This window comes from Oncorhynchus clarkii, chromosome 26 (genome assembly GCF_045791955.1).
Source record: "Oncorhynchus clarkii lewisi isolate Uvic-CL-2024 chromosome 26, UVic_Ocla_1.0, whole genome shotgun sequence".
In the NCBI taxonomy this organism is placed as follows: Eukaryota; Metazoa; Chordata; class Actinopteri; order Salmoniformes; family Salmonidae; genus Oncorhynchus; species Oncorhynchus clarkii.
Genome location: NC_092172.1, coordinates 50,751,360 through 50,779,111, shown reverse-complemented (window position 1 = coordinate 50,779,111; position 27,752 = coordinate 50,751,360). Strand labels below are relative to the sequence as shown.

At 48.0% G+C, this 27,752-nt stretch overlaps 1 protein-coding gene across 1 annotated transcript in view; it reads left to right on the top strand.

Annotated features, from left to right (window-relative positions):
- Nucleotides 1-495: 495 nt before the first annotated feature.
- LOC139385249 (palmitoyltransferase ZDHHC1-like) overlaps nucleotides 496-27,752 on the top strand; it is a 45,401-nt gene continuing 18,144 nt past the window's right edge. Inside the window, exons 1-7 of the mRNA XM_071130405.1 lie at nucleotides 496-1,236; nucleotides 3,099-3,331; nucleotides 4,524-4,699; nucleotides 12,733-12,834; nucleotides 16,947-17,071; nucleotides 19,238-19,393; nucleotides 25,766-25,887. Of these exons, the coding sequence (XP_070986506.1) occupies nucleotides 3,116-3,331; nucleotides 4,524-4,699; nucleotides 12,733-12,834; nucleotides 16,947-17,071; nucleotides 19,238-19,393; nucleotides 25,766-25,887 (897 nt within the window). The 5' untranslated portion in view covers nucleotides 496-1,236; nucleotides 3,099-3,115. The remainder of the gene's footprint in view (nucleotides 1,237-3,098; nucleotides 3,332-4,523; nucleotides 4,700-12,732; nucleotides 12,835-16,946; nucleotides 17,072-19,237; nucleotides 19,394-25,765; nucleotides 25,888-27,752) is intronic.

Sequence of the window (27,752 nt, the reverse complement as noted above, 5' to 3'; positions counted from 1 at the left end):
CTCACTCGCAACATTGACTAATATAATTACGTTTCATATGTTGTATGTATTCATATTCTGTATAAACTACTGTGCCCATTGCAACCCAATAACTCCAAAGGTTGCTGAGTCAGGATAAATTGCTGATGGGATATTCACATATATGACACACTGCTGCCCTCTGCTGTTCGTTCGATTACATTACAATGATGTAAGTAGGAGACTGATTAATTTGTGGAACAAGAGACGTCAAATGACTCCTATGTATCTGGACAAACTCAACATACAAGCAGTGTAAGTGTTCTTCCATTGAATCCACGCCTAGCTACCTGGCTCGGCTGCACCTGTAGCTCGTCTGTGAAAGCATTGTGGAAAGCATTGGGGATTAGAAACAGGTGCAGGACGGGCGTGTTGCTCGACATGACCACCAGGGGTCACTGTGGTGGCGACTCCTACTAGGACCAATCAGAACGGGGCTCTGGGTCGTTACCAGGGAAACCAGGAAGTTGAAAAATCGGAAGGATTTTTTTTTTTTTTTTACAGGAACCAAGTCTACTGTTATTATCCGTTATCTGGTTAAAATAACTTACCATTTAAGATGAAAATAGTATAACTCAATTGGTGGTAGCTTTTGATATTTCATGATTTGGTATTTTTTGTTGAATCGTGGTATTGTTTTTTTAACAAGCTACCGTCGCTGGCTGAGTTTACCGATGCCACATTGCCCAGGCTAGTGACTGTTACAGTAGGTTAATACCGCGGTTAGCTACAGAGCTAACAGATTCCCGGCAGCATCTCCAGACATAAAGAAAAAGCTCCTAAGCTAACTGTACCAGGATCAGTTGATTGATAACGTTACCTTTGCTTGCTTTCAGATAAGCTAGCAAAAAGCAATTAGCTTGCTAGCCTAAAACAAATCGTATGGGGTGTTGATTTGGAAGCTAGGAAGCTTAACTAGCAAGTTATATCCCCCTCATGGCATATACTTTTACGCCCTACTGACTTGAATTCCTTGGAGGAGGAGGGTTGGCTGATTGCCTCTGTGTGGTGTGCAGCTAGCTAGTTAAAAACAATGGCTGGCATTCATGCTGAATGAAGCAAGACATGGGACCCTGCTGCTGGACTTTAGCTGAAACCCCTGGAGGAAAGACAACGGCGGACCTGCCTTGTTGTGATCCGACTCTGAGATGATTTGGTTAAGAAGAACAGCCCGCAGCAGCAGCAGCGTCCCCAGTCGATTCAACCCGCACTGAAAAGGTGAGTCACTCAGTCACAACCTACAATTATTACCAGCTTCCCTTTTATAACGGGATGGTGCTTTTTGTTCTTCTGTCTACAATTAAGATAATGGTGCTGATATGGTAACGTTAGGCATGCTAGCCAGTACAGAGATAATGATGCTGATATGGTAGGCATGCTAGCCATCTAGCTACAGTATAGAGATAATGATGCTGATATGGTAGGCATGCTAGCCATCTAGCTACAGTACAGAGATAATGATGCTGATATGGAAGGCTTGCTAGCCATCTAGCTACAGTACAGAGATAATGATGCTGATATGGAAGGCTTGCTAGCCATCTAGTTACAGTACAGAGACAATGATGCTGATATGGAAGGCTTGCTAGCTACAGTACAGAGACAATGATGCTGATATGGAAGGCATGCTAGCTACAGTACAGAGATAATGATGCTGATATGGTTGGCATGCTAGCCATCTAGCTACAGAGCAGAGATAATGATGCTGATATGGTAGGCATGCTAGCTACAGTACAGAGATAATGATGGTGATATGGAAGGCTTGCTAGCCATCTAGCTACAGATCAGAGATAATGATGCTGATATGGAAGGCTTGCTAGCCATCTAGCTACAGAGCAGAGATAATGATGCTGATATGGAAGGCTTGCTAGCCAGCTAGCTACAGTACAGAGATAATGATGCTGATATGGAAGGCTTGCTAGCCAGCTAGCTACAGTACAGAGATAATGATGCTGATATGGAAGGCATGCTAGCTACAGAGCAGAGATAATGATTCTGATATGGAAGGCTTGCTAGCCATCAAGCTACAGATCAGAGATAATGATGCTGATATGGAAGGCTTGCTAGCCATCTAGCTACAGAGCAGAGATAATGATGCTGATATGGAAGGCTTGCTAGCCAGCTAGCTACAGTACAGAGATAATGATGCTGATATGGAAGGCTTGCTAACCAGCTAGCTACAGTACAGAGATAATGATGCTGATATGGAAGGCATGCTAGCCACAGAGCAGATATAATGATGCTGATATGGAAGGCTTGCTAGCCATCTAGCTACAGTACAGAGATAATGATGCTGATATGGAAGGCTTGCTAGCCATCTAGCTACAGTACAGAGATAATGATGCTGATATGGAAGGCTTGCTAGCCAGCTAGCTACAGAGCAGAGATAATGATGCTGATATGGAAGCCATGCTAGCCAGCTAGCTACACTACAAAGTAATGATGAGCTGACTGGTTTCAGAAACACCCTGCCTGCACACAAACATTTGGATTGTGTTTTGGTGTTAGCTAGTAATCGTGTAGGTTCAGTACAGCCCTCACCTGAATAGGTACTGACGTGTAACCAAAACGGTGGAAAATGGTCTTCCTTAATTACTTCCTCCAAAATAGGCATAATTGACATGGATCATACCGTAAGTTAATGTCAATAACAATGTAGCTAATAACAATGTTATATGATATGTGAATAATGCAACAATGACCAGAGTGCTGATGCTTTGCTCTCTCTCTCTCGGTCTCTCTCTGTCTCTCTCTCTCTCTCTCTCTCTCTTCTGTCTCTTCTCTCTCTCCTGTCTCTTCTCTCTCTCTCTCTCTCCTCTCTTCTCTCTCTCATGTCTCTTCTGTCTCTCTCTCTCTCTCTCTCTCTCTCTCTCTCTCTTCTGTGTCTTCTCTCTCTCTTCTGTCTCTTCTCTCTCTCTCTTCTGTCTCTTCTCTCTCTCTCTCTCTCTCTCTTGTCTGTCTCTTCTCTCTCCTCTCTCTCTCTTCTGTCTCTTCTCTCTCTCTCTCTTCTCTCTCTCTTCTGTCTCTTCTCTCTCTCTCTTCTGTCTCTCTCCCTCCCTCCCTCCCTCCCTCCCTCCCTCCAGAAGTTGTCCCCTCCCGTATGGACGTGTGTAAACCCAACCCCAACCGTACGGTCCCAGTGAGTGAGGCTGGGCCCCGGCGGGACCTGCCTCTGTGCTCCAGGACCAACGGGTGGAGCTGGCCTCCACACCCCTTCCAGCTCCTGGCATGGCTCCTCTACCTCTTCTTCGCTGTCACCGGGTTTGGAGTGTTTGTCCCCTTGCTTCCCTCCCACTGGATCCCCGCTGGCTACATCGTATCCTCTCAATCAATCAATGTATATGATCGATCGCAATCTGAATGTGGGATGCACTCGTTGTAATGGGTTCAAAGGTTTTGCTCAGAGTGACAGTGTTGTGGTGATCGCCTCAGAAACAATTTCAATGTCATCTGTTGTCAACTAAAAAGGGGTCAGTTCAGTTTAAACTAAAAGGGGTCAGTTCAGTTTCAACTAAAAGGGGTCAGTTCAGTTTCAACTAAAAGGGGTCAGTTCAGTTTCAACTAAAAAGGGGTCAGTTCAGTTTCAACTAAAAGGGTTCAGTTCAGTTTCAACTAAAAGGGGTCAGTTCAGTTTCAACTAAAAGGGTCAGTTCAGTTTCAACTAAAAGGGGTCAGTTCAGTTTCAACTAAAAGGGGTCAGTTCAGTTTCAACTAAAAGGGGTCAGTTCAGTTTCAACTAAAAGGGGTCAGTTCAGTTTCAACTAAAAGGGGTCAGTTCAGTTTCAACTAAAAGGGGTCAGTTCAGTTTCAACTAAAAGGGTCAGTTCAGTTTCAACTAAAAGGGGTCAGTTCAGTTTCAACTAAAAGGGGTCAGTTCAGTTTCAACTAAAAGGGGTCAGTTCAGTTTCAACTAAAAGGGGTCCTCAACCCTACAACCAACAATGTTTTGGCATCATCTGTTCCTATTGGGTAGTATGTATCCTCTGTTCCTATTGGGTAGTATGTATCCTCTGTTCCTATTGGGTAGTATGTATCCTCTGTTCCTATTGGGTAGTATGTATCCTCTGTTCCTATTGGGTAGTATGCATCCTCTGTTCCTATTGGGTTGTATTTGAACTGACATGATGGAGTAGACTGAACCTAACCCTAGTATTACTGACAGACTGTACATAATGCATCCTGACATGATGGAGTAGACTGAACCTAACCCTACTGTTACTGACAGACTGTACATAATGCATCCTGACATGATGGAGTAGACTGAACCTAACCCTACTGTTACTGACAGACTGTACATACAGCATCCTGACATGATGGAGTAGACTGAACCTAACCCTACTGTTACTTACAAACTGTACATACAGCAGCATCCTGACATGATGGAGTAGACTGAACCTAACCCTACTGTTACTGACAGACTGTACACACAGAGCATCCTGTTCTGTTAGTTTTGAGGTTATACAACCACAGCATACAGGACCAGGTCCTTAACTGCCTCCCGTCTCCAGTGCACGGGCATCATGTTTGTGTGTCACCTGTTCGTCCACCTGATGGCGGTTTCCATCGACCCCGCGGACTACAACGTCAGGGCCAAGAGCTACCGCGGCCCCGTGCCCGTGTTCGACCGCACCAAACATGCCCACGTCATCGAGAACTGCCACTGCTACCTCTGTGAAGTAGACGTGTGAGTACTGTCTTTGTAATGCCTCTCACAGAGAAATATCACCTCTGTGAAGTAGACGTGTGAGTACTGTCTTTGTAATGCCTCTCACAGAGAAATGTCACCTCTGTGAAGTAGACGTGTGAGTACTGTCTTTGTAATGCCTCTCACAGAGAAATATCACTTCTGTGAAGTAGACGTGTGAGTACTGTCTAATGCCTCTCACAGAGAAATATCACCTCTGTGAAGTAGACATGTGAGTACTCTCTTTGTAAAGCCTCACAGAGAAATATCACCATCAGGACATTCCTTCAAGCAGGTACTTATGATGCGTCCCAAATCAATGGCACCCATATAGTGCACTACTTTCACCAGGGTCCATAGGGCTCAAGTCAAAAGTAGTGCACTATGTAGGAAAAAGGATTCAATTTGGGACTCATTCTCAATCTCTCATCTAATGGTTTGTAGTGACTGGTTCCTATAATGTGTTTTGTCTGGTCAGATCTTCTCATCTCTCTCCGTCTCTCTGTCTCTCTCTCTCTCTCTCTCTCTCTCTCTGTGTCTCTCTCTCTCTGTCTCTCTCTCTCTCTCTCTCTCTCTGTTTCTCTCTCTGTCTCTCTGTCTCTCTGTTTCTCTGTTTCTCTGTCTCTCTGTTTCTCTGTCTCTCTGTCTCTCTGTCTCTCTCTCTCTCTGTCTCTCTCTCTCTGTCTCTCTGTTTCTCTGTCTCTCTCTGTCTCTCTGTTTCTCTGTCTCTCTGGAGCTACATAACATAGTGTAACCTGCTGTGTAACATGTTAGAGACTGATCTGAGGTCAGTAGTTAGACCAGTCAGTAGAGTAGTCTGGCTGTATATTAATGGGGTCATAAGAGTGGGGGCTGGGGTACTGTAGAGCTGGGGCTGGGGCTGGGAGACACCCCCCCCCCCGACTGAGGAGGGTTGTTGCTGGGCAGAAGGGAGGCAGCAGGACAGAACAGGAGGACTAACAGATAGTCAGGGGGGGCAGCAGAGGAACAGAGGAAGGTTGGTGAAGGGGAAGGAGGAGGCTAGGGGGTTGCCGTGGAAACCAATGCAATAACAGGACTAGGCCTACAGAGCATTCTGACAGTATTCAGACTTCTAGACTTTTCACACATTTTATGACGTTACAGGTTTATTCTAACATGGACTCAATTGTGTTTTTTCTCTCATCAATCCAGAATGAAAAAGCAAGAACAGGTTTTTAGAAAAAATAAATACGGAAATATCACATGTACATAAGTATTTAAACCCTTTAATCGGTACTTTGTTGAAGCACCTTTGGCAGCGATTACAGCCTCCAGTCTTCTTGGGTTTGACGCTACAAGCTTGGCACACCTGTATTTGGGTAGTTTCTCCCATTGTTGTCTGCAGATCCTCTGAAGCTCTGTCAGGATGGATGGGGGAGCGTCGCTGCACAGCTATTTTCAGGTCTCTTCAGAGATGTTCGATCAGGTTCAAGTCCGTGCTCTGGCTGAAGGTCTCTCCAGAGATGTTCGATCGGGTTCAAGTCCGGGCTCTGGCTGAAGGTCTCTTCAGAGATGTTCAAGTCCGGACTCTGGCAGGGCCACTCATGGATATTCAGAGACGTGTCCCGAAGCCACACCCGCGTTGTCTTGGCTGTGTGCTCAGGGTCGTTGTCCTTCTGGAAGGTTCTCCCATCTCCACAGAGGAATTCTGGAGCTCTGTCCGAGTGACCATCAGGTCACCTACCCTGACCAAGGCCTTTCTTTCCGAAGGGCCAGCTCTAGGAAGAGTCTTGGTGTTTCCAAACGTCTTCCATTTAAGAATGATGGAGGCCACTGTGTTCTTGGGGACCTTCAATGCTGCAGAAATGTTTTGGTACCCTTCCCCAGATCTGTGCCTCGACACAATCCTGTCTCGGAGCTCTACGGACAATACCTTCGACCTCAGCTTGGTTTTTGCTCTGACATGGGGGCCTTATATAGACAGGTGTGTGACTTTCCAATCAATTTTAGAATAAGGCTTTAACGTAACAAACTAAAATAAAAAATAAAAAAATCAAGGGGTCTGAATACTTTCTGATGGCACTGTTATATACTAGCAGATTAGGGGAGACGACTGGACAGGACAGGACAGGGCTGTGTGGGTGGCAGAGAGGAAGACAGGACTGGACAGGGCTGGACAGGGCTGTGTGGGTGGCAGAGAGGAAGACAGGACTGGACAGGACTAGACAGGACTGGACCGGACTAGACAGGACTAGACCGGACTAGACAGGACTAGACAGGACTAGACCGGACTAGACAGGACTGGACAGGGCTGTTTGGGTGGCAGAGAGGAATACAGGCCTGGACAGGGCTGTGTGGGTGGCAGAGAGGAAGACAGGACTGGACAGAGCTGTGTGGGTGGCAGAGAGGAAGACAGGATTGGACAGAGCTGTGTGGGTGGCAGAGAGGAAGACAGGACTGGACAGGGCTGTGTGGGTGGCAGAGAGGAAGACAGGACTGTGTGGGTGGCTGAGAGGACTGGACAGGGCTGTGTGGGTGGCTGAGAGGAAGACAGGACTGGATAGGGCTGTGTGGGTGGCAGAGAGGAAGACAGGACTGTGTGGGTGGCTGAGAGGACTGGACAGGACTGTGTGGGTGGCTGAGAGGACTGGACAGGACAGGACAGGGCTGTGTGGGTGGCTGAGAGGAAGACAGGACTGGACAGGGCTGTGTGGGTGGCAGAGAAGAAGACAGGACTGGAGGGTGGAGAGGATTGAGGGCAGCAGACTAGAAGAGGGGACATGTCTGGGGATGAGAGAAAGTCAGAGCCTCAACCCCAGCAGCCCCTCTCCTGTCTCGCACACATCTATATTTGATTATATCTCAGGCCAGTAGGGACTGAGGAGGAGTCATCTGGACACCAGAACACATCTATATCTCAGGCTGGTCAGTAGGGACTGAGGAGGAGTCATCTGGGCACCAGAACACATCTATATCTCAGGCTGGTCAGTAGGGACTGAGGAGGAGTCATCTGGACACCAGAACACATCTATATCTCAGGCTGGTCAGTAGGGACTGAGGAGGAGTCATCTGGACACCAGAACACATCTATATCTCAGGCTGGTCAGTAGGGACTGAGGAGGAGTCATCTGGACACCAGAACACATCTATATCTCAGGCTGGTCAGTAGGAACTGAGGAGGAGTCATCTGGACACCAGAACACATCTATATCTCAGGCTGGTCAGTAGGGACTGAGGAGGAGTCATCTGGACACCAGAACACATCTATATCTCAGGCTGGTCAGTAGGGACTGAGGAGGAGTCATCTGGACACCATAACACATCTATATCTCAGGCTGGTCAGTAGGGACTGAGGAGGAGTCATCTGGACACCAGAACACATCTATATCTCAGGCTGGTCAGTAGGGACTGAGGAGGAGTCATCTGGACACCAGAACACATCTATATCTCAGGCTGGTCAGTAGGGACTGAGGAGGAGTCATCTGGGCACCAGAACACATCTATATCTCTGGCTGGTCAGTAGGGACTGAGGAGGAGTCATCTGGACACCAGAACACATCTATATCTCAGGCTGGTCAGTAGGGACTGAGGAGGAGTCATCTGGACACCAGAACACATCTATATCTCAGGCTGGTCAGTAGGGACTGAGGAGGAGTCATCTGGACACCAGAACACATCTATATCTCAGGCTGGTCAGTAGGGACTGAGGATGAGTCATCTGGACACCAGAACACATCTATATCTCAGGCTGGTCAGTAGGGACTGAGGATGAGTCATCTGGACACCAGAACACATCTATATCTCAGGCTGGTCAGTAGGGACTGAGGAGGAGTCATCTGGACACCAGAACACATCTATATCTCAGGCTGGTCAGTAGGGACTGAGGATGAGTCATCTGGACACCAGAACACATCTATATCTCAGGCTGGTCAGTAGGGACTGAGGATGAGTCATCTGGACACCAGAACACATCTATATCTCAGGCTGGTCAGTAGGGACTGAGGAGGAGTCATCTGGACACCAGAACACATCTATATCTCAGGCTGGTCAGTAGGGACTGAGGAGGAGTCATCTGGACACCAGAACACATCTATATCTCAGGCTGGTCAGTAGGGACTGAGGAGGAGTCATCTGGACACCAGAACACATCTATATCTCAGGCTGGTCAGTAGGGACTGAGGAGGAGTCATCTGGGAACCAGAACACATCTATATATCAGGCTGGTCAGTAGGGACTGAGGAGGAGTCATCTGGACACCAGAACACATCTATATCTCAGGCTGGTCAGTAGGGACTGAGGAGGAGTCATCTGGACACCAGAACACATCTATATCTCAGGCTGGTCAGTAGGGACTGAGGAGGAGTCATCTGGACACCAGAACACATCTATATCTCAGGCTGGTCAGTAGGGACTGAGGAGGAGTCATCTGGACACCAGAACACATCTATATCTCAGGCTGGTCAGTAGGGACTGAGGAGGAGTCATCTGGGCACCAGAACACATCTATATCTCAGGCTGGTCAGTAGGGACTGAGGAGGAGTCATCTGGACACCAGAACACATCTATATCTCAGGCTGGTCAGTAGGGACTGAGGAGGAGTCATCTGGACACCAGAACACATCTATATCTCAGGCTGGTCAGTAAGGACTGAGGAGGAGTCATCTGGACACCAGAACACATCTATATCTCAGGCTGGTCAGTAGGGACTGAGGAGGAGTCATCTGGACACCAGAACACATCTATATCTCAGGCTGGTCAGTAGGGACTGAGGAGGAGTCATCTGGGAACCAGAACACATCTATATATCAGGCTGGTCAGTAGGGACTGAGGAGGAGTCATCTGGACACCAGAACACATCTATATCTCAGGCTGGTCAGTAGGGACTGAGGAGGAGTCATCTGGACACCAGAACACATCTATATCTCAGGCTGGTCAGTAGGGACTGAGGAGGAGTCATCTGGACACCAGAACACATCTATATCTCAGGCTGGTCAGTAGGGACTGAGGAGGAGTCATCTGGACACCAGAACACATCTATATCTCAGGCTGGTCAGTAGGGACTGAGGAGGAGTCATCTGGACACCAGAACACATCTATATCTCAGGCTGGTCAGTAGGGACTGAGGAGGAGTCATCTGGACACCAGAACACATCTATATCTCAGGCTGGTCAGTAGGGACTGAGGATGAGTCATCTGGACACCAGAACACATCTATATCTCAGGCTGGTCAGTAGGGACTGAGGAGGAGTCATCTGGACACCAGAACACATCTATATCTCAGGCTGGTCAGTAGGGACTGAGGAGGAGTCATCTGGACACCAGAACACATCTATATCTCAGGCTGGTCAGTAGGGACTGAGGAGGAGTCATCTGGACACCAGAACACATCTATATCTCAGGCTGGTCAGTAGGGACTGAGGAGGAGTCATCTGGACACCAGAACACATCTATATCTCAGGCTGGTCAGTAGGGACTGAGGATGAGTCATCTGGACACCAGAACACATCTATATCTCAGGCTGGTCAGTAGGGACTGAGGAGGAGTCATCTGGACACCAGAACACATCTATATCTCAGGCTGGTCAGTAGGGACTGAGGATGAGTCATCTGGACACCAGAACACATCTATATCTCAGGCTGGTCAGTAGGGACTGAGGAGGAGTCATCTGGACACCAGAACACATCTATATCTCAGGCTGGTCAGTAGGGACTGAGGAGGAGTCATCTGGACACCAGAACACATCTATATCTCAGGCTGGTCAGTAGGGACTGAGGAGGAGTCATCTGGACACCAGAACACATCTATATCTCAGGCTGGTCAGTAGGGACTGAGGAGGAGTCATCTGGACACCAGAACACATCTATATCTCAGGCTGGTCATTAGGGACTGAGGAGGAGTCATCTGGACACCAGAACACATCTATATCTCAGGCTGGTCAGTAGGGACTGAGGATGAGTTATCTGGACACCAGAACACATCTATATCTCAGGCTGGTCAGTAGGGACTGAGGAGGAGTCATCTGGACACCAGAACACATCTATATCTCATGCTGGTCAGTAGGGACTGAGGAGGAGTCATCTGGGCACCAGAACACATCTATATCTCAGGCTGGTCAGTAGAGACTGAGGAGAAGTCATCTGGACACCAGAACACATCTATATCTCAGGCTGGTCAGTAGGGACTGAGGAGGAGTCATCTGGACACCAGAACACATCTATATCTCAGGCTGGTCAGTAGGGACTGAGGAGTAGTCATCTGGGCACCAGAACACATCTATATTTGATTATATCTCAGGCTGGTCAGTAGGGACTGAGGAGGAGTCATCTGGACACCAGAACACATCTATATCTCAGGCTGGTCAGTAGGGACTGAGGAGGAGTCATCTGGACACCAGAACACATCTATATCTCAGGCTGGTCAGTAGGGACTGAGGAGGAGTCATCTGGACACCAGAACACATCTATATCTCAGGCTGGTCAGTAGGGACTGAGGAGGAGTCATCTGGACACCAGAACACATCTATATCTCAGGCTGGTCAGTAGGGACTGAGGAGGAGTCATCTGGACACCAGAACACATCTATATCTCAGGCTGGTCAGTAGGGACTGAGGATGAGTCATCTGGACACCAGAACACATCTATATCTCAGGCTGGTCAGTAGGGACTGAGGAGGAGTCATCTGGACACCAGAACACATCTATATCTCAGGCTGGTCAGTAGGGACTGAGGATGAGTCATCTGGACACCAGAACACATCTATATCTCAGGCTGGTCAGTAGGGACTGAGGAGGAGTCATCTGGACACCAGAACACATCTATATCTCAGGCTGGTCAGTAGGGACTGAGGAGGAGTCATCTGGACACCAGAACACATCTATATCTCAGGCTGGTCAGTAGGGACTGAGGAGGAGTCATCTGGACACCAGAACACATCTATATCTCAGGCTGGTCAGTAGGGACTGAGGAGGAGTCATCTGGACACCAGAACACATCTATATCTCAGGCTGGTCATTAGGGACTGAGGAGGAGTCATCTGGACACCAGAACACATCTATATCTCAGGCTGGTCAGTAGGGACTGAGGATGAGTTATCTGGACACCAGAACACATCTATATCTCAGGCTGGTCAGTAGGGACTGAGGAGGAGTCATCTGGACACCAGAACACATCTATATCTCATGCTGGTCAGTAGGGACTGAGGAGGAGTCATCTGGGCACCAGAACACATCTATATCTCAGGCTGGTCAGTAGAGACTGAGGAGAAGTCATCTGGACACCAGAACACATCTATATCTCAGGCTGGTCAGTAGGGACTGAGGAGGAGTCATCTGGACACCAGAACACATCTATATCTCAGGCTGGTCAGTAGGGACTGAGGAGTAGTCATCTGGGCACCAGAACACATCTATATTTGATTATATCTCAGGCTGGTCAGTAGGGACTGAGGAGGAGTCATCTGGACACCAGAACACATCTATATCTCAGGCTGGTCAGTAGGGACTGAGGAGGAGTCATCTGGACACCAGAACACATCTATATCTCAGGCTGGTCAGTAGGGACTGAGGAGGAGTCATCTGGGCACCAGAACACATCTATATCTCAGGCTGGTCAGTAGGGACTGAGGAGGAGTCATCTGGACACCAGAACACATCTATATCTCAGGCTGGTCAGTAGGGACTGAGGAGGAGTCAACTGGGAACCAGAACACATCTATATCTCAGGCTGGTCAGTAGGGACTGAGGAGGAGTCAACTGGGAACCAGAACACATCTATATCTCAGGCAGGTCAGTAGGGACTGAGGAGGAGTCATCTGGACACCAGAACACATCTATATCTCAGGCTGGTCAGTAGGGACTGAGGAGGAGTCATCTGGACACCAGAACCAACTATTCATGCAGACTGGCCAGGCAGCAGGTCAACATAATGTTTCATCTGTCATGAGGAGAAACAGCCATAATCCTAACAGCTCATATGGTGACCCCTGCCCTGGGGGTCTGTAATGTTCAGGGCCAGTCACATTGTGTGTGAATGTGTGTTTCTATCCTTTACTGAGACATGTGTGGTGTGTTGCAGGGGCCCCAAATCCAAACACTGCAGTGCCTGTAACAAGTGTGTCGCTAGTTTTGACCATCACTGCAGGTGGCTCAACAACTGTGTCGGGAGCCGGAATTACTGGTCAGTATCTCTCTTGTTCTTCTTTATCTCAATAGCTTTCTCTCCTTTTCTCTCTCATTTTCTCTCTCTCCTTACATTGTTTATTTGTATCTTATCTACTCTCTTTCTCTCATTCTGCCTCTTTCCCTCATTCTGCCTCTTTCCCTCATTCTGCCTCTTTCCCTCATTCTGCCTCGCTTTCCCTCATTCTGCCTCGCTCTTTCCCTCATTCTGCCTCTCTCTTTCCCTCATTCTGCCTCTCTCTTTCCCTCATTCCTCCTCTCTCTTTCTCTCATTCTGCCTCTCTCTCTCTCATTCTGCCTCTCTCTCATTCTGCCTCTCTCTCTCTCTCTCATTCTGCCTCTCTCTTCTGCTCCTCAGTCAGCATCACACCAGAGTTAGCCCCCTAGACCAGCTCCTCAGTCAGCATCACACCAGAGTTAGTCCCCTAGACCAGCTCCTCAGTCAGCATCACACCAGAGTTAGTCCCCTAGACCAGCTCCTCGTCAGCATCACACCAGAGTTAGTCCCCTAGACCAGCTCCTCAGTCAGCATCACACCAGAGTTAGTCCCCTAGACCAGCTCCTCAGTCAGCATCACACCAGAGTTAGTCCCCTAGACCAGCTCCTCGGTCAGCATCATGCCAGAGTTAGTCCCCTAGACCAGCTCCTCGGTCAGCATCACACCAGAGTTAGTCCCCTAGACCAGCTCCTCGTCAGCATCACACCAGAGTTAGTCCCCTAGACCAGCTCCTCAGTCAGCATCACACCAGAGTTAGTCCCCTAGACCAGCTCCTCGGTCAGCATCACACCAGAGTTAGTCCCCTAGACCAGCTCCTCGGTCAGCATCACACCAGAGTTAGTCCCCTAGACCAGCTCATCGGTCAGCATCACACCAGAGTTAGTCCCCTAGACCAGCTCCTCGTCAGCATCACACCAGAGTTAGTCCCCTAGACCAGCTCCTCAGTCAGCATCACGCCAGAGTTAGTCCCCTAGACCAGCTCCTCAGTCAGCATCACACCAGAGTTAGTCCCCTAGACCAGCTCCTCAGTCAGCATCACGCCAGAGTTAGTCCCCTAGACCAGCTCCTCAGTCAGCATCACGCCAGAGTTAGTCCCCTAGACCAGCTCCTCAGTCAGCATCACACCAGAGTTAGTCCCCTAGACCAGCTCCTCAGTCAGCATCACGCCAGAGTTAGTCCCCTAGACCAGCTCCTCGGTCAATATCACACCAGAGTTAGTCCCCTAGACCAGCTCCTCGGTCAGCATCACTCCAGAGTTAGTCCCCTAGACCAGCTCCTCGGTCAGCATCACGCCAGAGTTAGTCCCCTAGACCAGCTCCTCGGTCAGCATCACACCAGAGTTAGTCCCCTAGACCAGCTCCTCGGTCAGCATCACACCAGAGTTAGTCCCCTAGACCAGCTCCTCGGTCAGCATCACGCCAGAGTTAGTCCCCTAGACCAGCTCCTCGGTCAGCATCACACCAGAGTTAGCCATTGACCAGCTACTGTTTACTCATAATGTAGCCATGTGCTGCTCAGCCTCAGCTTGGAACACAGTCAACATACTCAGGGTATACACGCACAGTAGTACGTCTCTTTGGATGAAACAGTCTACTAAATGGCATATATTATATTCTGAAACAGACCTCTTTACTGTGCGCTGGGAAACCCTATCAGCAAGGACTTTATTTTAAGGCTTTTAGTCCTGATGCGACTCATGAATATTCAACACTGGAACTGTGGAACAAGGAACGAGGTCGGCCGTGAGTTTGCTCGGGCTTTGGGCGGTTTTAGCTGATTTGAACAAAGTTCTATTTTAGCTTCTGGTGACGAAGACGCTCTTTGGTCAGCGTGTTCGCTACCTTTTTTCCAATTCAAATGAGCTTAAAAAATATTTAAAAAAGTGAATAATGATCACATTTGTATTGTTTTGTGTGACTGCAGTGGCAGCGATTAAAACGCTAAACTAGAGACGTGATCTAATGGTTGCAAGGCGTCAAAGAGGACAGGTTGTGTCGTTATAATTCAAACCTTTTCTAAAATAAATCACACACGTCTGCATGCTCTCCTTGGTGACTTTAGGTCTGAAGGTTAGAATGCTCTCCTTGGTGACTTTAGGTCTGAAGGTTAGAATGCTCTCCTTGGTGACTTTAGGCCTGAAGGTTAGAATGCTCTCCTTGGTGACTTTAGGCCTGAAGGTTAGAATGCTCTCCTTGGTGACTTTAGGTCTGAAGGTTAGAATGCTCTCCTTGGTGACTTTAGGTCTGAAGGTTAGAATGCTCTCCTTGGTGACTAGGTCTGAAGGTTAGAATGCTCTCCTTGGTGACTTTAGGTCTGAAGGTTAGAATGCTCTCCTTGGTGACTTTAGGTCTGAAGGTTAGAATGCTCTCCTTGGTAACTTTAGGTCTGAAGGTTAGAATGCTCTCCTTGGTGACTTTAGGTCTGAAGGTTAGAATGCTCTCCTTGGTGACTTTAGGCCTGAAGGTTAGAATGCTCTCCTTGGTGACTTTAGGCCTGAAGGTTAGAATGCTCTCCTTGGTGACTTTAGTTCTGAAGGTTAGAATGCTCTCCTTGGTGACTTTAGGTCTGAAGGTTAGAATGCTCTCCTTGGTGACTTTAGGCCTGAAGGTTAGAATGCTCTCCTTGGTGACTTTAGGCCTGAAGGTTAGAATGCTCTCCTTGGTGACTTTAGGTCTGAAGGTTAGAATGCTCTCCTTGGTGACTTTAGGTCTGAAGGTTAGAATGCTCTCCTTGGTGACTTTAGGTCTGAAGGTTAGAATGCTCTCCTTGGTGACTTTCGGTCTGAAGGTTAGAATGCTCTCCTTGGTGACTTTAGGTCTGAAGGTTAGAATGCTCTCCTTGGTGACTTTAGGTCTGAAGGTTAGAATGCTCTCCTTGGTGACTTTAGGCCTGAAGGTTAGAATGCTCTCCTTGGTGACTTTAGGTCTGAAGGTTAGAATGCTCTCCTTGGTGACTTTAGGTCTGAAGGTTAGAATGCTCTCCTTGGTGACTAGGTCTGAAGGTTAGAATGCTCTCCTTGGTGACTTTAGGTCTGAAGGTTAGAATGCTCTCCTTGGTGACTTTAGGTCTGAAGGTTAGAATGCTCTCCTTGGTGACTTTAGGTCTGAAGGTTAGAATGCTCTCCTTGGTGACTTTAGGTCTGAAGGTTAGAATGCTCTCCTTGGTGACTTTAGGTCTGAAGGTTAGAATGCTCTCCTTGGTGACTAGGTCTGAAGGTTAGAATGCTCTCCTTGGTGACTTTAGGTCTGAAGGTTAGAATGCTCTCCTTGGTGACTTTAGGTCTGAAGGTTAGAATGCTCTCCTTGGTAACTTTAGGTCTGAAGGTTAGAATGCTCTCCTTGGTGACTTTAGGCCTGAAGGTTAGAATGCTCTCCTTGGTGACTTTAGGCCTGAAGGTTAGAATGCTCTCCTTGGTGACTTTAGGTCTGAAGATTAGAATGCTCTCCTTGGTGACTTTAGGTCTGAAGGTTAGAATGCTCTCCTTGGTGACTTTAGGCCTGAAGGTTAGAATGCTCTCCTTGGTGACTTTAGGTCTGAAGGTTAGAATGCTCTCCTTGGTGACTTTAGGTCTGAAGGTTAGAATGCTCTCCTTGGTGACTTTAGGTCTGAAGGTTAGAATGCTCTCCTTGGTGACTTTAGGTCTGAAGGTTAGAATGCTCTCCTTGGTGACTTTAGGCCTGAAGGTTAGTGTCCATGTACCCTAACCTATCCTCTCTCTCTCTACCCCAGGCTCTTCCTGAACAGTGTGATCTCTGTGTTCATGTACCCTATCCTCTCTCTCTCTACCCCAGGCTCTTCCTGAACAGTGTGATCTCTGTGTCCATGTACCCTAACCTATCATCTCTCTCTACCCCAGGCTCTTCCTGAACAGTGTGATCTCTGTGTCCATGTACCCTAACCTCTCTCTCTCTACCCCAGGCTCTTCCTGAACAGTGTGATCTCTGTGTTCATGTACCCTAACCTATCCTCTCCCTCTCTACCCCAGGCTCTTCCTGAACAGTGTGATCCCTGTGTTCATGTACCCTAACCAATCCTCTCTCTCTACCCCAGGCTCTTCCTGAACAGTGTGATCTCTGTGTCCATGTACCCTAACCTCTCTCTCTCTACCCCAGGCTCTTCCTGAACAGTGTGATCTCTGCTCTGCTGGGTATATGCCTGGTGGTGGTCATCGCCAGTTACATCTTCATCGAGTTCTTCTTGGATCCCTCAAAGCTGCGCAGTGATAAACACTTCCAAGGTAAACCCTGGCACTGATAAACACTTCCAAGGTAAACCCTGGTACCTGGCACTGATAAACACTTCCAAGGTAAACCCTGGTACCTGGTACTGATAAACACTTCCAAGGTAAACCCTGGTACCTGGTACTGATAAACACTTCCAAGGTAAACCCTGGTACCTGGTACTGATAAACACTTCCAAGGTAAACCCTGGTACCTGGCACTGATAAACACTGCCAAGGTAAACCCTGGCACTGATAAACACTTCCAAGGTAAACCCTGGTACATGGTACTGATAAACACTTCCAAGGTAAACCCTGGTACTGATAAACACTTCCAAGGTAAACCCTGGTACTGATAAACACTTCCAAGGTAAACCCTGGTACCTGGCACTGATAAACACTTCCAAGGTAAACCCTGGTACTGATAAACACTTCCAAGGTAAACCCTGGTACCTGGTACTGATAAACACTTCCAAGGTAAACCCTGGTACTGATAAACACTTCCAAGGTAAACCCTGGTACCTGGTACTGATAAACACTTCCAAGGTAAACCCTGGTACCTGGTACTGATAAACACTTCCAAGGTAAACCCTGGTACTGATAAACACTTCCAAGGTAAACCCTGGTACCTGGTACTGATAAGCACTTCCAAGGTAAACCCTGGTACTGATAAACACTTCCAAGGTAAACCCTGGTACCTGGTACTGATAAACACTTCCAAGGTAAACCCTGGTACTGATAAAAACTTCCAAGGTAAACCCTGGTACCCGGTACTGATAAACACTTCCAAGGTAAACCCTGGTACCCGGTACTGATAAACACAATCAATCTATCAGCTTTATTATTAGAGAGAGAGAGATTTTAGTATATGTGTCCCCTCCTGTAGTCTGTTCTGATGTCTCTATGTTGTCTGTCTCTCTGCTCAGCAAGCTGGTGTCTATAGAGAGAGAAGGAAGGAAGGAAAGATGCAATGCAAGACTAGCTCTCTGTGTCCCCTCCTGAAGTCTGTTCTGATGTCTCTATGTTGTCTGTCTCTCTGCTCAGCAAGCTGGTGTCTATAGAGAGAGAAGGAAGGAAGGAAAGATGCAATGCAAGACTAACTCTCTGTGTCCCCTCCTGAAGTCTGCTGCTGTCCTTGTCCCCCCTCACAGTGAAGAATGTCCCTGCCTTGTCCCCCCTCACAGTGAAGAATGTCCCTGCCTTGTCCCCCCTCACAGTGAAGAATGTCCCTGCCTTGTCCCCCCTCACAGTGAAGAATGTCCCTGTCCTTGTCCCCCCTCACAGTGAAGAATGTCCCTGCCTTGTCCCCCCTCACAGTGAAGAATGTCCCTGCCTTGTCCCCCCTCACAGTGAAGAATGTCCCTGCCTTGTCCCCCCTCACAGTGAAGAATGTCCCTGCCTTGTCCCCCCTCACAGTGAATAATGTCCCTGCCTTGTCCCCCCTCACAGTGAATAATGTCCCTGCCTTGTCCCCCCTCACAGTGAAGAATGTCCCTGCCTTGTCCCCCCTCACAGTGAAGAATGTCCCTGTCCTTGTCCCCCCTCACAGTGAAGAATGTCCCTGCCTTGTCCCCCCTCACAGTGAAGAATGTCCCTGTCCTTGTCCCCCCTCACAGTGAAGAATGTCCCTGTCCTTGTCCCCCCTCACAGTGAAGAATGTCCCTGCCTTGTCCCCCCTCACAGTGAAGAATGTCCCTGCCTTGTCCCCCCTCACAGTGAAGAATGTCCCTGCCTTGTCCCCCCTCACAGTGAAGAATGTCCCTGTCCTTGTCCCCCCTCACAGTGAAGAATGTCCCTGCCTTGTCCCCCTTCACAGTGAAGAATGTCCCTGCCTTGTCCCCCCTCACAGTGAAGAATGTCCCTGCCCTGTCCCCCCTCACAGTGAAGAATGTCCCTGCCTTGTCCCCCCTCACAGTGAAGAATGTCCCTGCCTTGTCCCCCCTCACAGTGAAGAATGTCCCTGCCTTGTCCCCCCTCACAGTGAATAATGTCCCTGCCTTGTCCCCCCTCACAGTGAAGAATGTCCCTGCCTTGTCCCCCCCTCACAGTGAGGAATGTCCCTGTCCTTGTCCCCCCTCACAGTGAAGAATGTCCCTGTCCTTGTCCCCCCTCACAGTGAAGAATGTCCCTGTCCTTGTCCCCCCTCACAGTGAAGAATGTCCCTGTCCTTGTCCCCCCTCACAGTGAGGAATGAGACGGTGGTGTGGTTTATTTTCCTGCCCGTGGCTCCGGTCTCCACAGCAGGCCCAGCCATCCCTACCCTGGCTGGCCTCACCATCGCCCTGGGCCTGCTCTCTGGTCTGCTGCTGGGGCATCTACTCTGCTTCCACTTCTACCTCAGTGAGTTTAAACACCTGGCTGGATGGTCCTTTGTATGTCTGTCTGCTGGGCATCTACTCTGTTTACACACATATACTGTACCTCATTAAGTCTATCTAGCTGGCTCACTTTGGGCAGTCCAAGAACTCACATTTATATCTAACGTTTACCTACCAACTAAGGGTTTATATCTAATGTTTACCTACCAACTAAGCATTTATATATACAGTGCCTTGCGAAAGTATTCGGCCCCCTTGAACTTTGTGGCCTTTTGCCACATTTCAGGCTTCAAACATAAAGATATAAAACTGTATTTTTTTGTGAAGAATCAACAACAAGTGGGACACAATCATGAAGTGGAACGACATTTATTGGATATTTCAAACTTTTTTAACAAATCAAAAACTGAAAAATTGGGCGTGCAAAATTATTCAGCCCCCTTAAGTTAATACTTTGTAGCGCCACCTTTTGCTGTGATTACAGCTGTAAGTCGCTTGGGGTATGTCTCTATCAGTTTTGCACATCGAGAGACTGAATTTTTTTCCCATTCCTCCTTGCAAAACAGCTCGAGCTCAGTGAGGTTGGATGGAGAGCATTTGTGAACAGCAGTTTTCAGTTCTTTCCACAGATTCTCGATTGGATTCAGGTCTGGACTTTGACTTGGCCATTCTAACACCTGGATATGTTTATTTTTGAACCATTCCATTGTAGATTTTGCTTTATGTTTTGGATCATTGTCTTGTTGGAAGACAAATCTCCGTCCCAGTCTCAGGTCTTTTGCAGACTCCATCAGGTTTTCTTCCAGAATGGTCCTGTATTTGGCTCCATCCATCTTCCCATCAATTTTAACCATCTTCCCTGTCCCTGCTGAAGAAAAGCAGGCCCAAACCATGATGCTGCCACCACCATGTTTGACAGTGGGGATGGTGTGTTCAGCTGTGTTGCTTTTACGCCAAACATAACGTTTTGCATTGTTGCCAAAAAGTTCCATTTTGGTTTCATCTGACCAGAGCACCTTCTTCCACATGTTTGGTGTGTCTCCTAGGTGGCTTGTGGCAAACTTTAAACAACACTTTTTATGGATATCTTTAAGAAATGGCTTTCTTCTTGCCACTCTTCCATAAAGGCCAGATTTGTGCAATATACGACTGATTGTTGTCCTATGGACAGAGTCTCCCACCTCAGCTGTAGATCTCTGCAGTTCATCCAGAGTGATCATGGGCCTCTTGGCTGCATCTCTGATCAGTCTTCTCCTTGTATGAGCTGAAAGTTTAGAGGGACGGCCAGGTCTTGGTAGATTTGCAGTGGTCTGATACTCCTTCCATTTCAATATTATCGCTTGCACAGTGCTCCTTGGGATGTTTAAAGCTTGGGAAATCTTTTTGTATCCAAATCCGGCTTTAAACTTCTTCACAACAGTATCTCGGACCTGCCTGGTGTGTTCCTTGTTCTTCATGATGCTCTCTGCGCTTTTAACGGACCTCTGAGACTATCACAGTGCAGGTGCATTTATACGGAGACTTGATTACACACAGGTGGATTGTATTTATCATCATTAGTCATTTAGGTCAACATTGGATCATTCAGAGATCCTCACTGAACTTCTGGAGAGAGTTTGCTGCACTGAAAGTAAAGGGGCTGAATAATTTTGCACGCCCAATTTTTCAGTTTTTTATTTGTTAAAAAAGTTTGAAATATCCAATAAATGTCGTTCCACTTCATGATTGTGTCCCACTTGTTGTTGATTCATCACAAAAAAATACAGTTTTATATCTTTATGTTTGAAGCCTGAAATGTGGCAAAAGGTCGCAAAGTTCAAGGGGGCCGAATACTTTCGCAAGGCACTGTAACTAACTTTATTCCTTAGTAAAAATCTCTCACAGTGTACACTTTGGTCCTTCACATCTCAACAAGAGTCTGTAAATCATATGGGGCTGCAGCGTAGCCTAGTGGTTAGAGTGGAGGGGCGGTAGGTAGCCTAGTGGTTAGAGTGGAGGGGCGGTAGGTAGCCTAGTGGTTAGAGTGGAGGGGTGGCAGGTAACCTAGTGGTTAGAGTGAGGGGGGGCAGGTAGACTAGTGGTTAGAGTGGAGGGGCGGTAGGTAGCCTAGTGGTTAGAGTGGAGGGGTGGCAGGTAACCTAGTGGTTAGAGTGGAGGGGCGGCAGGGTATCCTAGTGGTTAGAGTGGAGGCAGGTAGCCTAGTGGTTAGAGTGGAGGGGCGGCAGGGTAGCCTAGTGGTTAGAGTGTAGGGGCGGCAGGGTAGCCTAGTGGTTAGAGTGTAGGGGCGGCAGGGTAGCCTAGTGGTTAGAGTGGAGGGGCGGCAGGGTAGCCTAGTGGTTAGAGTGGAGGGGCGGCAGGGTAGCCTATAGTGGTTAGAGTGGAGGGGCGGCAGGGTAGCCTAGTGGTTAGAGTGGAGGGCGGCAGGGTATTCTAGTGGTTAGAGTGTAGGGGCGGCAGGGCAGCCTAGTGGTTAGAGTGGGGGGGAGGCAGGTAGCCTAGTGGTTAGAGTGGAGGGGCGGCAGGGTAGCCTAGTGGTTAGAGTGGAGGGGCGGCAGGGTAGCCTAGTGGTTAGAGTGGAGGGGCGGCAGGGTAGCCTAGTGGTTAGAGTGGAGGGGCGGCAGGTAGCCTAGTGGTTAGAGTGGAGGGGCGGCAGGGTATCCTAGTGGTTAGAGTGGAGGCAGGTAGCCTAGTGGTTAGAGTGTAGGGGCGGCAGGGCAGCCTAGTGGTTAGAGTGGGGGGGGGGGGGGGGGGGCAGGTAGCCTAGTGGTTAGAGTTGAGGGGCGGCAGGGTAGCCTAGTGGTTAGAGTGGAGGGGCGGCAGGGTAGCCTAGTGGTTAGAGTGGAGGGGCGGCAGGGTAGCCTAGTGGTTAGAGTGGAGGGGCGGCAGGTAGCCTAGTGGTTAGAGTGGAGGGGTGGCAGGGTAGCCTATAGTGGTTAGAGTGGATGGGCGGCAGGGTAGCCTAGTGGTTAGAGTGGAGGGGCGGCAGGGTAGCCTAGTGGTTAGAGTGTAGGGGCGGCAGGGCAGCCTAGTGGTTAGAGTGGGGGGGAGGCAGGTAGCCTAGTGGTTAGAGTGGAGGGGCGGCAGGGCAGCCTAGTGGTTAGAGGGGAGGGGCGGCAGGTAGCCTAGTGGTTAGATTGGAGGTAGACTAGTGGTTAGAGCTTTGGGCCAGTAACCAGCAGGTAGTCTAGTGGTTAGAGCGTTGGACTAGTAACCAGCAGGTAACCTAGTGGTTAGAGTGTTGGACTAGTAACCAGCAGGTAACCTAGTGGTTAGAGTGTTGGACTAGTAACCAGCAGGTAGACTAGTGGTTAGAGCGTTGGGCCAGTAACCAGCAGGTAGACTAGTGGTTAGAGCGTTGGGCCAGTAACCAGCAGGTAGACTAGTGGTTAGAGTGTTGGGCCAGTAACCAGCAGGTAGCCTAGTGGTTAGAGCGTTGGGTCAGTAACCAGCAGGTAGACTAGTGGTTAGAGTGTTGGACTAGTAACCAGCAGGTAACCTAGTGGTTAGAGCGTTGGACTAGTAACCAGCAGGTAACCTAGTGGTTAGAGCGTTGGACTAGTAACCAGCAGGTAACCTAGTGGTTAGAGCGTTGGACTAGTAACCAGCAGGTAACCTAATGGTTAGAGCGTTGGACTAGTAACCAGCAGGTAGTCTAGTGGTTAGAGCGTTGGACTAGTAACCAGCAGGTAGACTAGTGGTTAGAGCGTTGGACTAGTAACCAGCAGGTAACCTAGTGGTTAGAGCATTGGACTAGTAACCAGCAGGTAACCTAGTGGTTAGAGCGTTGGACTAGTAACCAGCAGGTAACCTAGTGGTTAGAGCGTTGGACTAGTAACCAGCAGGTAACCTAGTGGTTAGAGCGTTGGACTAGTAACCAGCAGGTAACCTAGTGGTTAGAGCGTTGGACTAGTAACCAGCAGGTAACCTAGTGGTTAGAGCGTTGGACTAGTAACCAGCAGGTAACCTAGTGGTTAGAGCGTTGGACTAGTAACCAGCAGGTAACCTAGTGGTTAGAGCGTTGGACTAGTAACCAGCAGGTAGTCTAGTGGTTAGAGTGTTGGACTAGTAACCAGCAGGTAACCTAGTGGTTAGAGCGTTGGACTAGTAACCAGCAGGTAGTCTAGTGGTTAGAGTGTTGGACTAGCAACCAGCAGGTAGCCTAGTGGTTAGAGTGGAGGGGCGGCAGGTAGCCTAGTGGTTAGAGCGTTGGACTAGTAACCAGCAGGTAGTCTAGTGGTTAGAGCGTTGGACTAGTAACCAGCAGGTAGCCTAGTGGTTAGAGCGCTGAACTAGTAACTGAAAGGTTGCTGGATTGAATCTCAGAGCTGACAAGGTAAAAATCTGTCGTTCTGCCCCTGAACAAGGCAGTTAACCCACTGTTCCCCGAAAGGCCGTCATTGTAAATAAGAATTTGTTCTTAACTGACTTGCCTAGTTAAATAAACGATAAAAATATTTACCTCTCTTAGTGTGTACTGTATAGAGTCAATGCTGTGGGGAAATATTCATCCCTGAAAATGTCTAGACTTCTATTCTGATCTTTATCTCCTGCTGTGTGCCTCTATAGCAACAGCAGCATTAGCCCCAGTGAATACAACCAGCTCCATAGCAACAGCAGCATTAGCCCCAGTGAATACAACCAGCTCCATAGCAACATCAGCATTAGCCCCAGTGAATACAACCAGCTCCATAGCAACATCAGCATTAGGCCCAGTGAATACAACCAGCTCCATAGCAACAGCAGCATTAGCCCCAGTGAATACAACCAGCTCCATAGCAACATCAGCATTAGCCCCAGTGAATATAACCAGCTCCATAGCAACATCAGCATTAGCCCCAGTGAATATAACCAGCTCCATAGCAACAGCAGCATTAGCCCCAGTGAATACAACCAGCTCCATAGCAACAGCAGCATTAGCCCCAGTGAATACAACCAGCTCCATAGCAATGGCAGCATTAGAGGAAGGGGCCATAGGGAGGAAGGGGCCATAGGGAGGGAGGGAAGGAGGACCCATAGGGAGGAAGGGGCCATAGGGAGGGAGGGAGGACCCATAGGGAGGAAGGGGCCATAGGGAGATCCTCTAGTCCTCCACTAGAGCGTATGGGAGGGAGGGCCCATAGGGAGGGAGTACCCATAGGGAGGAAGGGGCCATAGGAAGGAAGGGGCCATAGGGAGTTACTTTAGTCCTCCACTAGTATATGGGAAGAAGGGGCCATAGGGAGTTACTTTAGTCCTCCACTAGTATATGGGAGGAAGGGGCCATAGGGAGTTACTCTTGTCCTCCACTAGAGTGTATGGGAGGAAGGGGCCATAGGGAGGAAGGGGCCATAGGGAGGAAGGGGCCATAGGGAGGGAGGGCCCATAGGGAGGGAGGGCCCATAGGGAGGGAGGGCCCATAGGGAGGGAGGGCCCATAGGGAGGAAGGGCCCATAGGGAGGAAGAGGCCATAGGGAGTTACTCTAGTCCTCCACTAGAGTGTATGGGAGGAAGGGGCCATAGGGAGGAAGGGGCCATAGGGAGGGAGGGCCCATAGGGAGGAAGGGCCCATAGGGAGGAAGAGGCCATATGGAGTTACTCTAGTCCTCCACTAGAGTGTATGGGAGCAACGCGTTTCATTGTAGGACTGCTGATCTCTGATCAGTTTAGTCTTTTACATTATAATAAATAAGAGCGGGAACCTGATCCCAGGCCTGTAATGTAGAGAGTTACCACAAGGGGGCGTAGGAGGGATGTCTGTCCACTGTGTTGAAGCCTGCTACTGTGTTGTAGCCTGCTACTGTGTTGTAGCCTGCTACTGTGTTGTAGCCTGCTACTGTGTCCATAGAGAGAGCAAGGCAGCTTCCTTCCGTTGATGATGGAAGGCTGAGATGTCAACTGGCAGAATATTCAGCACGCGGACAATTTTATTTGGCCCGCAAAGTTTTTCTGAGACAAAAAAATAATAATTTGTTTTTGGACATAAAATGCTAGGAATTATGATTAATAATGATGAACAATAATCTGTTTTTGGACATAAAAGATGAATAAATAATAATAATAATGAATAAAATAATTCACCTCAAAGTGATTTTAATTTAGTAAATCTGTTCCCAAGTAATTCCACTCATAAACAGAGAGAGATGTGATTCTGTATCAATGTAATTAACATTTGAAATGATTCTGTTTTTATTAAATATAAAATCTGTTTGGGATTTTTACGTCAATTTGTAATCTACAAATGAATTGGTCTTATGTTCTGGCCCTCCGACCGTCCACACAATAAATAAAAACATCTTGTAGCTTAGTCTAGTTGATGATCCTTGATGTAAGATTTCATGAGATTCAGGTGTGTGTGTGTGTGTGTGTGTGTGTGTGTGTGTGTGTGTCGCTAACCCTCCTCTCTCTCCGTTTACAGTGTGGAACCGTCTGAATACCTATGAGTACATCGTCAGACAGAGGCATCGCCAGGAGCCCAGAGACATCAGTAAAGGAGTACAGGGGACCCAAGCAGCGCCTCCTAAATCCAACCTCATCAAGGTACGCTGGTCCAGGGAAATAGGAGGGGCCATTTATATGCACTAAACAATGTCTCTTTCCTTCCATCCTACCTTCCAACCTCATCAAGGTACGCTGGCCCAGGGAAATGGGAGGGGCCATTTATATGCACTAAACAATGTCTCTTTCCTTCCATCCTACCTTTCAGTTGACTTGTGGTCCTCAGTCTCTAGATACCAAGGTACATAATGACTACCTCAGTCTCTAGATACCAAGGTACATAATGACTACCTCAGTCTCTAGATACCAAGGTACATAATGACTACCTCAGTCTCTGGATACCAAGGTACATAATGACTACCTCAGTCTCTAGATACCAAGGTACATAATGATTACCTTTCAGTTGACTTGTAGTCCTCAGTCTCTAGATACCAAGGTACATAATGACTACCTCAGTCTCTGGATACCAAGGTACATAATGACTACCTCAGTCTCTAGATACCAAGGTACATAATGGCTACCTTTCAGTTGACTTGTAGTTCTCAGTCTCTGGATACCAAGGTACATAATGACTACCTCAGTCTCTGGATACCAAGGTACATAATGACTACCTCAGTCTCTAGATACCAAGGTACATAATGACTACCTCAGTCTCTGGATACCAAGGTACATAATGACTACCTCAGTCTCTGGATACCAAGGTACATAATGACTACCTCAGTCTCTGGATACCAAGGTACATAATGACTACCTCAGTCTCTAGATACCAAGGTACATAATGACTACCTCAGTCTCTAGATACCAAGGTACATAATGACTACCTCAGTCTCTGGATACCAAGGTACATAATGACTACCTCAGTCTCTAGATACCAAGGTACATAATGACTACATCAGTCTCTAGATACCAAGGTACATAATGACTACCTCAGTCTCTGGATACCAAGGTACATAATGACTACCTCAGTCTCTAGATACCAAGGTACATAATGACTACCTCAGTCTCTGGATACCAAGGTACATAATGACTACATCAGTCTCTAGATACCAAGGTACATAATGACTCCCTCAGTCTCTAGATACCAAGGTACATAATGACTACCTCAGTCTCTAGATACCAAGGTACATAATGACTACCTCAGTCTCTAGATACCAAGGTACATAATGACTACCTCAGTCCCTAGATACCAAGGTACATAATGACTCCCCCAGTCTCTAGATACCAAGGTACATAATGACTACCTCAGTCTCTAGATACCAAGGTACATAATGACTCCCCCAGTCTCTAGATACCAAGGTACATAATGACTACCTCAGTCTCTAGATACCAAGGTACATAATGACTACCTCAGTCCCTAGATACCAAGGTACATAATGACTCCCCCAGTCTCTAGATACCAAGGTACATAATGACTACCTCAGTCTCTGGATACCAAGGTACATAATGACTACCTCAGTCTCTGGATACCAAGGTACATAATGACTACCTCAGTCTCTGGATACCAAGGTACATAATGACTACCTCAGTCTCTGGATACCAAGGTACATAATGACTACATCAGTCTCTAGATACCAAGGTACATAATGACTACCTCAGTCTCTGGATACCAAGGTACATAATGACTACCTCAGTCTCTAGATACCAAGGTACATAATGACTACCTCAGTCTCTGGATACCAAGGTACATAATGACTCCCCCAGTCTCTAGATACCAAGGTACATAATGACTACCTCAGTCTCTAGATACCAAGGTACATAATGACTACCTCAGTCTCTAGATACCAAGGTACATAATGACTACCTCAGTCTCTGGATACCAAGGTACATAATGACTACCTCAGTCTCTAGATACCAAGGTACATAATGACTACCTCAGTCTCTGGATACCAAGGTACATAATGACTACC